The 13,154-nt window shown below is 39.9% G+C and overlaps 1 protein-coding gene across 1 annotated transcript in view; it reads right to left on the reverse strand.

Moving 5' to 3' along the window:
• Positions 1-13,154, reverse strand: part of LOC136437577 (cubilin-like) — a 45,768-nt gene that overhangs the window by 11,660 nt on the left and 20,954 nt on the right. The window contains exons 12-18 of the mRNA XM_066432196.1: positions 11,505-11,528; positions 10,636-10,852; positions 10,392-10,504; positions 7,467-7,686; positions 7,183-7,298; positions 494-686; positions 243-355 (exon numbers count right to left, since the gene is read on the reverse strand). Of these exons, the coding sequence (XP_066288293.1) occupies positions 243-355; positions 494-686; positions 7,183-7,298; positions 7,467-7,686; positions 10,392-10,504; positions 10,636-10,852; positions 11,505-11,528 (996 nt within the window). The remainder of the gene's footprint in view (positions 1-242; positions 356-493; positions 687-7,182; positions 7,299-7,466; positions 7,687-10,391; positions 10,505-10,635; positions 10,853-11,504; positions 11,529-13,154) is intronic.

Here is a 13,154-nt window from a genome sequence, read left to right on the forward strand (position 1 = left end):
GTTATCGTTTCCAAATTTTGAAAATTGTGAGATGGTAAAACCATGGAAAATTGCCCCAAAATCTGTTTGGCCCGTTGCCATGGCAACAATCGGTGTTGAGCAAAAATAAAGCTATTCTAGGGTTTGTGGCCCAATTACTTTAACTGTGCAAAATATGAGCCAAATCAATTTTGGACCCCTGCTATCGTTTGATCCTTAGAGACATTTGCTCATAATTCTTCGTGTCAAAGAAAACACCTTACCTTCGTATGAGAACTGGAACCCCTGAGCCGTTATACTTCCGTCAGATGTAAACCTCACGAACATCTTGTTAGATTTACTGGTGACTGACACGTCTAACAATTCACCTGTTAAGCTGGATATCAACATAAATCGTAACTATTTATGTTACCCATTGAGTGTTGAAATCTTGAATTTGGAAGTTGGCAATTGACATGATCATTCATCATTAGAACTGCTAACAACATCATCCGAACGGCTCTGTTGTCGTTACCTTCTGTAACAGTCCTTGTCTTGAGTACTGTCGCTGTCTCCATCGTAGATGGTCAAAATGTCAAAACGGTCTTCAGTTTTGAAGCTGTCAAAGGTGAGACGAACATGTCGTCCTTCTGGCACGGTGATCGTCCACTCACAAGTCTCATTGTTGCCGTAGTCATTGGGAAAGTTCGGTGAAGTCTCAGTACCTCCTGGGGGAGCCGTCAGGGCAAGTCTACATCTATAGTCTAAGGAGAGGATAATTGAGTTCGACGTTTCAGTTCAGCTACCAGATAATCGAAGTTGTTATTCTGTCCCCCTATACTTTCTTTGATCATTTCACAATCATTGTCACAAGGATGTTTTGATTCCTTCTATCTGCTTTGTCATACATTGCAAAGTCCAATCTTCGATATTTCTTTGTCGTGAGATTCATTTCATTTATAAATTTCATTGATTCTGCTTAAGCTTTCTAACATGATGCTGTTTGTGTATTGACCCCATCTGTGGCGATGTATCTAATCTGGAAGACTGGGCCAAGGAGAGACCTTGTGTTTGGCTGCAAGATCGGAGAGATGTGGACTACACGTGGCATGGGGCCACTGGGGTGTGGAGGCCAGGAGAAACCTCACGTTTTGAAAAGTGTTGACCTAAGCCTGGAGCTGTAAGTGTGAAGAAGAGGATTCTTCATTGTTGGCAGCTGGAATTCAAGGCCAAGGGTGGTTCTGCGTGGAGCAGGTAGCTGTAAGTGTGAAGAAGGGGATTTCTCACTGTTGGCAGCTGGAATTCAAGGCCAGGGGTGGTCTTGAGGGCAGCTAGCGGACGCTATGCTGTGTTTGTGACGGAGGTCAGAGCCGGGACCTGAGGGCAGAAGCGAGCGGGGAACCCGTGGAATCGTGGTAACTGCCTTGGTTGCTGAAGACATCCATTGTGTGCTTGCAAAAGGGGCAGATAGTGGACGCTATGCTGTCTGTGGCGGATGTCGGGGCCAGGACCTGAGGGCAGAAGCGAGCGGGGGACCCGTGGCATCGTGGTAACTGCCTTGGTTGGTGAAGACCGTCCGTTGTGTGAACAGTTCGATTGTCAAGTTATCCCAAGGACTGGAATATTACTAGAAGTAGGACAGTCAGGCGGGTTAAGTTGATGAGCTGTTTGAGGACTGGACTGTAGCGGTTAACAGCTGGTAGCTTTTACCTTGTTCGTCTAACTTGGTTTCATAGTAGACCTTAGTGTAGATTGTAGATACAGTAGTAGATTGCGTGACCTAGTTTCATTTCTGTTTATATAAGTTGTGTTTATGTAACCCATCCTAGAACTGAGAAGCCACAAACGCTAGTGACCAGCTAACATCTGGTCTTGCTTAGGGTGGAATTTCTTGTAACCCAGTCTTCCACGTTCCTCCGGACATCCTGCCGACAACGCCATTATTACGATTCTAACGCGAATCGAAGGTTCATTCCAACATCAGGAGATACGCAAGGATCTTTGTAGACTACATTTATTCAACTCATAGCACAGACACCCTTCTCGGGCCCATCTCTGGTCAACTTCCTGTGTAACTGATCCCAGACCTCTCCCAGCCAAGGGCTCTATGCCCCCTGGGTCCTGGGTCATCCTGGGTCATACCATTATCTGGTGTCGGGGGTGACACCTATCATGACAGCATGTTCCTTAAATTTTTCAGGTACATGGTAGGATCTTGACATGAACTGATTCTGTGCGTAAAAATAAAACCCAAATGACAAGTGGCCACCTTTTTGTAGACTAATATAAGATATGGAAAAGGTTATGCTATAGGGAAACTGAAATAGATTTAGTTACTCTGTGAAATCTGATCTCTTGACAACAATGGGGAAGTTTTGATTTCATACGACGCTATTGTCTCAGCATTAAAAGCATACACAACCCCAGAAGCGGGCGTCATTTTATAAAAGACCATATGTTTATGGAATGCAAAATCAACCAAATGTTTGTAAATCATTCCCAGATGAACAAATAGATGACACATCTATAATTCAGGAATTAAGTAGTTCACCTTCATGCAAACCCAGAGGGTGTGGTGTCTGATGGAAATCATCCAGTAATCATTTATTGCCCATACTATAGGTATGGGCGATACATATTGTCTTTGGTCATGTTTCTTTCTTCTTTTCCTCCACCTGTCAAATCTTCAAAGCGATCAATCTCGGTCGTCCCTGGGCCAAATGTGCTGAACTTTGGTATACAGGTAGAGTTGGCACATACCCCCGGGCGTTTTTTTTTTTTTTCTTTTTCTTATAAATGCCTTTAAGATGATTGTATTGATGGTTTCGTGGCCATTTTAGACCAAAACCGTACATTTGTGCCTCCTTTGCTCTGGAATTACATCCAAATGACCTGAAATTTGCTGTGGGGTACATTGAACAAATATTCAAAGAATCCCAATCGCACTTTCGGCATGTAACACTTCAAAATACGATTTTAGAGGGTATTTTGGGGAGAACATCGACTATTTTCCTCATATGTGGTCACTGACTTTTAGGTCACATCTTTATTTATCAGGCCAGGTGGACTAATTCGGTCAGCTAATGAGAGAGCGCGTTGTAACATACACACGGTTTATCAAACTCAACCTGATTGGTTAAATAGTCGATGTTATTAGGGACACTACTAGTACTCTGACAGGTGCAGACAGGCACAACTTCACTACTTCCTGACTTCCATCCTTGTGTTGTTATTGTTGTGTCCTACTCAAGTTATGTGCAATTGAGAAGGTTCAAAACTTTTCTGGTGGTATTCTTCGACACACACGGTGTTTTTCTTATTTAAACCTCCTTGACGACTGCTAGCTTTGCATGACGTTTAACTCCAGCAAGGTTTGGACGATTGCACAATGATATGTTTTGTTCACCTGGCGAAGTGTTGAAGGTATAAGTCGGTAAAGCAACGTCCACGGCGGTGTAAACACGGTAAAACATTTGTGCAACGTGCTGGCGGCGGGCGTGTTGTTTTTAAAGAAATTTGCCACTGAAAATGCGTAAAATGGCTTGAGTAGGGCCTACATAGCGTACCAGTATAACCGAACAATACGTCAGCGGCTGTACAACACTCAAAGCTATGGTAATTTGGCTGAAGATACACGGTGGCTGTCTGTAATTTGCTCGAACATTTACGACGAACAACACGACCTAAAGGTGAGTGACCGTAAGCCCCGAGCACGTGCACCTGGCTTGGCGCATAATTATTAAACGGGGGGACTTTTGGAGGGACATGGTTGTGTATCCTGTTACAGTACAGGTCACGAAATGCGCGCCAAAAATGTGCGGTACGTTTAGCAGAAATTTGTGAAACTTTTGCAAAACCTACTGTTTCGAAGAACTGTTCGCTGCGTAATGAAAAATTGTCTGGACTCTCAGATTGCGGAAATTATTCAGCAGACGAAATCTACATCTTCAGCAACAAGATACTAGTTGTTTACATTCTGAAATTTGCATTATACGTGTTGGTCCACACACCACTGGAAAAGTCCATTATTGTATGAGAGTGACTTTCTTAAGAATTCAATTTTGGGCTGGGTTGACTATGATAAAGGTCAATTTTTTGGTGAAGATGGTTTATAATGGTCCAGTATGAATATGGGTGCCTGGAAGAGCCCATCCATGCATGGTGTTTCAAATTGGGAGGGATCCATTTCTGACTGGTCTTCCAATCAATTATCTATTGAGATACCAACATTGCAGACATACAACAAACGTTAACCTCGATGCCACAGTTGCATTTTACATGGGGAGTGAAATGAGTGATACATGTTGCATTTGCTCCTGCAAATAATGCCTTTCTAGTAATATATCAGATAATAACGCAAAGTTATCTTGTTGATATGAAAGTCTGCCAAGACTTCTGCTCTCATTGCAACCACATTGACGTCAAGATGACGTCAAAGAATAACGGTAAATGTATTCAGCTATACCTTGTGACCGTTGCAATGGCCTAATTGGTTAAGAGTTCGCCTTGCATAAGGTAGGTTGTGAGTTCGATCCCCGGCCGCTGTAGTGTTTGCATATAGTTATCTGGCCCAGGGCCACTGAAACGGAGACTGGAGCTGCTTTTAACTTGGACTTTTAGTACCCAGGGTTTCTCCATCTTGGATAGGCAATATATGAAAATTTGCGAAAAAACTTTTTATGTAACTTATAACCCCTAAACACAATGAATATTGACTAGAAACGTTGATTCCAATATTTTGCATTAGCCCTATCTAGACTGGGCTTCTTGGGGATACCTTGGACATAATCCGAATTATATGATGTATTATCACATAACCATATGGCGTCGACCAATCAGAAGCCTCCATTACCCATGTGTAATGAGGCTATAGCACACCACTTAATAACGTCATAACATAACAAACACTTTAAGACGCCAAAACACAATCGTTCCATTTTGTAGAGGGATATCTTTTTTGATGATTCTTTTTGTTAACCTTGTTTGAAAAATCTTTATCGTCTTGAAATTCACAAAACCGTCTTAAAATGCATTAAAACGGAACAACTTTTAATTCAAGTTAAATTTAAGCGGAAGGGAAAAAAAAGTAATGTTTTTCACATCTCCAACGTAACTGGAAGCGTCCGCAAGGCAAAAGAGAATCCGCCATGGAAAGACATTCATCATCGATCGTTATGGACGGAGTACCACAGATTTTCGCCGGAGAACTGTCGGACGCCGACTTATAGTCAGTTTGCGGGTCTTGGGATGCTGGGGAAGACGCCGAGGAATAAGCTGCAGCAGTTGAGGGGCGAGAAGCAGCGGGCAATGCATATTTCCCTTAGCTTATATTGGCAGCTGACAAAGATATCGCCCATGAATTCGCCGATATCTCCTAAGCACTAAAAGCCCCCCTCTCAGTCTACATAGGGTTAAACACATACTAGGTAGTTACGATTTTGAAGAGGAAAAAGCCCGTTAAACCTAAACTAATGATATTGCCCGCCACTTTGATTTTTACCGATGGCGTCATCAACTAGGCAGAATTTATTAATATTAAATCATAAAAGATACATAATGTAGGAAAAAAAGAGCGAAGTGATCAACTTATGTTCAAAAATGATGTTTGCTTAATAAATTATTGAAAAGCAACCCCCCACCGTCTTGATAGGGTTAACCCTATGAAGACTGAGATTTTGGCGGATTTGTGGGACTTGGCTCATTCGCCTCCTTTTAAATTACAAACGGTATGATGTATTATCACCAAATTTGCAGGGGTGATATACATGTAAATATTAATCAACCCTTTAAGGACGTTATGACGAAATATGTCGTAATCCTGATATCATTGGTGTGCTGTTAATGGCTAAAACGGCCTAAATGGGGACCTTACGGAACAATTAGCAATTAAAATTAAAATGTATTAAGCCATCCCTTGGAATCCACCATCTTAGATCGGCAATATCAAAATTGTGAATATTTGTTTAAAATTTTTGACCCCCCCACAAAAAAAATCAATAAACTAAAAACGTTAATCCAAAGGTTAATCTAAATGTGTTTTATTGACAAAAGAGTAGATGGCAACAAATTTCAAGGGGAGAAAGCCTGTTTATACCTTAACTGATAATTTATGCCGCTATCTTAGATTTTGACAAAAGACGTCGTCAATCTAGCATTATTTTCAATAACATATCAGGAAAATCAAATTAGATTACATTTGAGGTTAAGTAGAAAGAGAGCAATTGTATCAGAGCAGAAAACTATAAAACTCCCAAAATTAATGAATCTTATACAGTATGCTTTTAGAAACCCCTTTCCCATGGCAACAAGAAAAACAATGAATTTAGAATTGTTGCCAACCAACTTCTAGGATAAGTCCTGTAGCACACGTCGTTTAGCAGGTATGTAGCGTCAATGTTGCCCCCCCCCCCCTAAGTCTGCCTAGGGCCTAGAGTAGAAATTGATCAAATATTCACACGCATACGCAAAAGAATTGTTTTCAAAATCGAACTTAGATTTCCTTAGAGCTCCCCATTATTGTGAGTGCCACTTTTCCCAGTCTTGTCAGTATGGGTTTCAAAAAGAAAATCAAAATCCATTTTTTACCCAAAAAGACTGAAAAAGTATACAGAAGCACATTGCCAAGGGATTTTTAAGCTCAACCCAAAGTTTTCTAAGAGCTGTCAAGTTGAAGTTCGTCCAATGGCTTTTCGCGATATGATATGTTACACCTGGCTGTAATTAGTTTGAAAGGTACTCGGTGTTTATTAGAATATTGATGCTTGATTATACAACTGATACCTTGTACAAGTTCAAGGTCATCTTCCCAATACAATTGCGTGTTTTGATTCTATAATATATCATCAGGCCTTTAAGATAAATGTCACAGGGACCAAAACCTAAATATTGTGATTTGTCTTTAGTTTATTTCAGAGAAAAATGAATTTCCGATTCATATAATTTTTTTTCCTTCAATCATATCTATTACCGTTAATATTTTGGTAAGGTACTTAATCATTCAAATAAATCTATGTCAAATTCCTGCTATATAAACACTGTCTTTTTTTACTCTGACATGTGTGTGCCCCGGCTATTTTTGCTGTGCACCACCAACAGTGTTCGAAAGCTTTTCCTTGGATAAGTTTTTGCTAATGTTAAATTCAAATGGAAGGCCGCGTTTTGCTAGCCATATTCCAAATATCAAATGCCTCACATCTCTCCTCTCTATCCAAAAAAGAACCTCACCTTTGTAAGAGAGCTGAAACCCAGTACGCCTGACATTATCATCAGATGTAAACCTCATAAACATCTTGTTAGATGTACTGATGACTGACACGACTGTCACGAAGTCACCTGTAAAGCTGGAAATCAAAAGAGATCGTAACTATTCATGTTGTCCAGAAAGGATTGATGCCATGAATTATGCACATAGCAATTGACATTACAATTAATCATCGGAACTACTGATTGCATCATCAAAAAACTGCTTTGCCGTTTAATGAAAAAAAAAGTCCGTTCAGGCTAATTACCTCTCCAACTGTGGAAAACTATCACTGTCTCCATCGTAGATGGTCAAAAAGTCAAAACCGTTCTCGGTGCTGAAGCTGTCAAGCGTGAGACGAACGAATCTTCCTTCTGGCACGGTGATCGTCCACTCACAAATGCTATCGTCGCCGTAGAAATCGGGATAGTTCGGCGATGTCACAGTACCTTCTGGGGGAGCCGTCAGGGCACCTCCACATCGTAAGACTAAGGAGAGAATTCATGAGTTCGACCATTTTCAACGCAGCTACTAGACAATTTGAATTGTTACTTTGCCCCTTATATGGTTGTTATCATTTTCTAATCATTGTCACAAGGATCTTTTGATTCCGTGTAACTGCATCGTCGCTCAATGTAATATCTGATCCACAATATTTATTTGTGGTAAGATTTATTATATATCATCCATACTACAGTATGGGTGAAATATTCCGTTCTGGTCAGGTTTCTTTTTTTACATCTTTTTTATTAACTTTATTCTGTTTTCTTTGTACGGGGCAGGAGCACTCAGTCATTTACACACTGCTACAGGCGTGACTGAACATAAGCATGGAAATAAGGTAAATTTACGATCAAAATGGTTATATGAACAGCTGAGCGTCAAATCCAAATCATATACCGTAAATCAAAGTCGATGTCGCAGGCCGGGTCTAGAGGTCAAAGGTCAACAGTGATGTTTTAGTAGCTTTTAAAAGTCAGGCCTCACCTGGACACCCTTACTGTAGCCGGCAAATTATTTCATGTAAATGCATCCCTGTGCGCAAATTTTCTACGGCCAGATTCTAGTCTGCCTGTAGGAAGTTGCAATGATTCGTTTGAATTATGCATTGTTGCATAGATGGAGATGTTTTGTCAAATAATTGCAGATATTATGGCACCTGTTGGTGGATTGATCTAAAGACAGTTTGAAGGAGGTGCATTTACCGGCGAGACGTGAGGGAATTACAAACTGATGCAGACACCTGTATATTATCCACAGGTGATGTACGTGACAGGACAAGCCGTGCTGCTCGGTTTTGAAGTTTCTGGAGATTGTCAAAGAGACATCCCAGAGCTGTCCCATACAGTATCCCACTATTAAATCTTTGGAAGAACCATGTAGTTAAACAGCATAAACAGCGTCTTAGGTTGCAAAATGGAAACTTAACGTCTAACCACACCTATCCTAGATACCACAGCACTGCATAGTTTGTTGATAGACAGGGGTCAAATCAAACACCTTTGTTGATAGACAGTGGTCAAACCAAACACCTAAAACATAAACACCACTTCCAAGGATGTTCCTGAAAGTGCAATATTAAGTTGTTCATTACCTAGACGCAGCCTTCTTATGCTGCCAAAAAGCATTGCATTTTTTTTTTTTACTTTCAAGTGTCAGTATATTTTTAACCAGCCATCTCTCTATTGCGGAGGTCAGCATTTTTAAGCCTTAAAAGGCTCTATCTATGTTAGTTACAGGTTTTGATGCATAGAAAAGTGTCATGTCATCAGCATTGAGTACTATGTCACCATGGGTAATGAAATTTGGCATGTGGTTTATATACAAAATGAATGATAGCGGTCCAATAAGGGAACCTTGTGGGTCGTCTTCAGCTATTCAGAGGTAGTCACTAGTGGTTAGTGTCCACGACCGTTGCCTAAAATATGTCTAATAGGTATGAGTGAAACCACAAATTCATTATCTTGTATAAAATTCATCTATAATTTGTAAAGAAGAATCTTAAGGGACACTGTGTCGAAGGCCTTTCTTTAGGTCCAGAAAAACGTCGTTGCGGTGGAATGTTTCGGTCTGAATTCTGATTGAATACTTCTTTAAATATCCCCATGCAGGCGTTTTTTTTTCTTCATAAAAGCCTTTAAAATGATTTTATTTAGTTTTTGAGGCGTTTTTTTTTTCTTAACAAAAACGTATATCTTGGCCTCTGGTATGAAAACCAACTGACCTAAAATTTAGAAGAGTTGTCCATTGGGTATATATATTATCCTCTCAGAGGAAGGGAATACATTTTTAGCTGGTGTTCTTCTTCTTCTTTCTTCTTCTTTCTTCTTCTTTCATCATCTTTCTTCTTCTGTCGAAAACTAAGTAGATGTAGGGAGGTACATGTAGCTCTAATAATGATATTGCAGTCAATTAAATTTCCCTTATGGAACTAGCTATAGATGTCATATTTGGACGTCACCTCGGTAAATGCTACTGATATTATATTTTCACATAGATACTTTGAAACATCTTTGTCAGGCTGATTTGAAAGTACAAATTTGAACTCAAGGTTGATTTTCTAAAAACAAAAAGCTGTTTTAATAATGTTACTTAAAAAAAACAGTGGAAAAATATTTGAATCTCGTTTACCAGTATTATGCTAATCTTCTCCCGCCATCGTTCCCAGTTTGAGACAGTATGGGATTTTTACGTGTTTATATGTAGTTATGGAGGTCAATCCAACTTTCAAACTAAAGTGGGGCCACAGTGGGAGGCCATTCCTAAATTAGTTCATGGTTCTGGCCCCTGGGCACGGACAGAACATTTTTAAGCTGAGAACAAGTTATTTTTGTGAAATATGCCTGTTAGAAACCCGTTGCGATGGCAACCAAAATAAATATACTTCTACTGTTATTACAAAATTGTTGCCAACAAAAATGTAGGAAAGGTCACCAAGTTTGATGGTCCTAGAACACGTCGTTTGGTACATACGTCGTCAAAGTTGGGCGGGCACTTTTAGCACACACCCCTGGTCTATATAGGGTTAAATACAGTACCTTTTTTCGTTTTGTACTACTAACAGTGTCTTAAAGCTTTTCCTTGGAAAACTTTGTGCTCATGTTTAAGTGAAATGAAATATCTCGTTTTGCTAGCCACATACCAAATATCAAGTGCCTCACTTCTCTTCTCTCTGTCCAAGAAAGGACCTTACCTATGTAGGAGAACTTGAACCCCTGAGCCGTCGTATGTCTGTCTGATATAAACCTTAGGAACATCCTGTTAGATGTACTGAAGACTGTGACGACTGACAGTCCACCTGTTAGACTGGAGATCAAAATAACTAGTTACTTTTCATATTACCCAGAAAGTATTAAAACCTCGAATGCTGAAATGCTCATAATGATTCATCATTTAAACTTCATGTAATGAATTGTTCGGCCGTAAAGGTCAATTACCTCTGCAACTGTGTATCACTATCACTATCTCCATCGTAGATGGTCAAAATGTCAATACCGTCCTCCGTGTTAAAGCTGTCGAGCGTGAGACGAATGAATAGTCCTTCTGGCACGGTGATCGTCCACGTACAGTTCTCATCGTTGCTGTAGCCATTTGGATAGTACGGTGATGTCACAGTACCTTCCAGGGCCGTCAGGGTAAAGCCACATCCGGAGTCTAATAGTAGGGGAAAACATGTAAGAACGCGGAACACTAAAAATGGGTTATCTTGTGATGAAAAGTACTTAAGGAGCCTCGGCGGCTTGTTCAATTGTTTGAAGATGTGGACGACGCCTTGGATGTTTTTATTCCACTTTTTAAAACAGTGGCTGACTTTCATGCTCCTGTTCGCCGCTTCTCAGTCCGTGCTCACTCCTTGCCTTAGCTCACGCAGAGATGGGGATGCCATGGGGATGCCATGGTCATGCGAGACAAAGCTAAGTCAGCAGCTGAGCCTTACGGTCTGCACTCTGACAGGGAAGTCTACCAGAAACTAAGAAACTATGTGGTTAAGCTAAACAGAAAGAAAAAGAAACACTACTTCAAAATTAAAATGACTGAAAATTCGAAGGATTCAAAACTTTGTATTGGAATTAACTAATCAATTATCGGGGCGATTAATTGCAACAGTCCTACCAGTGTGGAAATTAATGGTCAGTACATAGTCAAATTGTCAACTAATTCAAAGAATAGTTCACGACTAAGACCTACACTCAAGAAAAAACCTGCATCTGTCATTTATATGACAATTTTTTTTCAGAACCATAATGTACTTGGCGTCCCCCAGGAAAGTTGTCTGTGCCCTCTTATTTTCACACAATTTACTTACCTTTGTCAGTTTCAAACAGCACAACTGAAATGTACGCAGATGACACATCAATGTATAAAGGTGCTAGGTCTATAGCTGAGATAGTTGCTGTTTTTCAGCCTAATCTCAATAAGATTTTAGAATGGATAAAAATCAACAACTTGTCATGAATGTTTGTTTAAGACTAAGTGGATGCTTTTCGGATCGCCCCAAGTCCTGGCTCTTCTGTCTTCCAGCTAAACTGGATTAAGATCTGCTGGGGCTGCCAGTGGATCATCACCATTATTCATTGTATATCAAGTTTCTGATTGTATACGACTTTATGTACATTACTTGTTTTGCATTATCTGTCACACAGGGCTCCACAGCAAATAGATCAATAAATCGATAAATCAATGGATCAATCAATAAATAAATCAATGAATCAATGAATCAATAAATGGATGGATAGATAGATGGATGGATAGATAGATAGGTAAATAGATAGAAAGATAGATAGATAGATGGATAAACTAGAAAGGCCGTCATTTGCCCCTGAGCAAATACAGCATGTTTAGCCATACTCCTCCCCATGCAAGAAGTGGGCTGTCCCAAAATAACACCTGGGCAAATCGAAATATTATCTGCATGTGGAAAGGTAACATTTGCGAGAGCATCATACTCCCTCCCGATGCAAAAAAATCACCCGTACAAAAAGATTCTCTCTACGTTCTTCGAGACCCCAAGAGCTTCTTACTGCAAAGGCTTGCGTGTGTTCCTGCAATATGACCTCAGGTAACCTAAAATAGAACACATATTCTTTGGCCAGTAGCAAATGGAACGCGGGGATCCTTAGATAGAACATGGATTCCTTGGCCAGCAGCAAATAGAACATGGAACGGGGATACCACTTTTGGCCTGTTTTTGGTCTGAAAATGGATCCAAAAGTCCCCAAAATGAAGCATTTTGAAGTGATGTACACCAGAAATGTGATTGAAGTCCTGTAGGGACATGTTCAAAGCACCCTTGTACCGAATTTCAGGTCACTTGCTTGCAATACCAGGGCACAGGAGCCCAAAATATAAAAATTGCCTAGAAATGCCCCCAAAAAACTCCATAAAAATGATTTTAAGGCCTGTTTCAACAAAATTAAAAAAAATTCGTCTGGGGGTATTTGCCATCTTCACCTACATGCCAAAATGGCGGAGTAGAATCCATTTGAAGATTTGGCAGGAGGAGGAGGAGAAGAAGAAGAACGTGAACAAAAACAATATGTTGAGCCATACTAGGTATGGCTAAACATAATAAATGAATAAATAAATAAAAATAAAAATAAAAATAAAAATAAATAAATAAATAAATAAATAAATAAATAAATAGATAGATAGATAGATAGATAGATAGATAGATAGATAGATAGATAGATAGATAGATAGATAGATAGATAGATAGATAGATAGATAGATAAATAAATAAATTGATATATATGTGGGCGGGCATGATGAACCTCCTGGTGGCCGAACTTGGTACTGTAGCAGAACCTCTGGTTATCATATTGGATGCAAATTACATGGTAGACCTTGATTTAAGGAAAAAGTGGTGTAGGTTTGGGCCCCCTATGAGCTTGCTATAGAACTAAATGACGTTATATGATAGCAATAATAACAGATTCCTGTCATTTAATAGGATTTC

Source organism: Branchiostoma lanceolatum, chromosome 6, assembly GCF_035083965.1.
Source record: "Branchiostoma lanceolatum isolate klBraLanc5 chromosome 6, klBraLanc5.hap2, whole genome shotgun sequence".
In the NCBI taxonomy this organism is placed as follows: domain Eukaryota; kingdom Metazoa; phylum Chordata; class Leptocardii; order Amphioxiformes; family Branchiostomatidae; genus Branchiostoma; species Branchiostoma lanceolatum.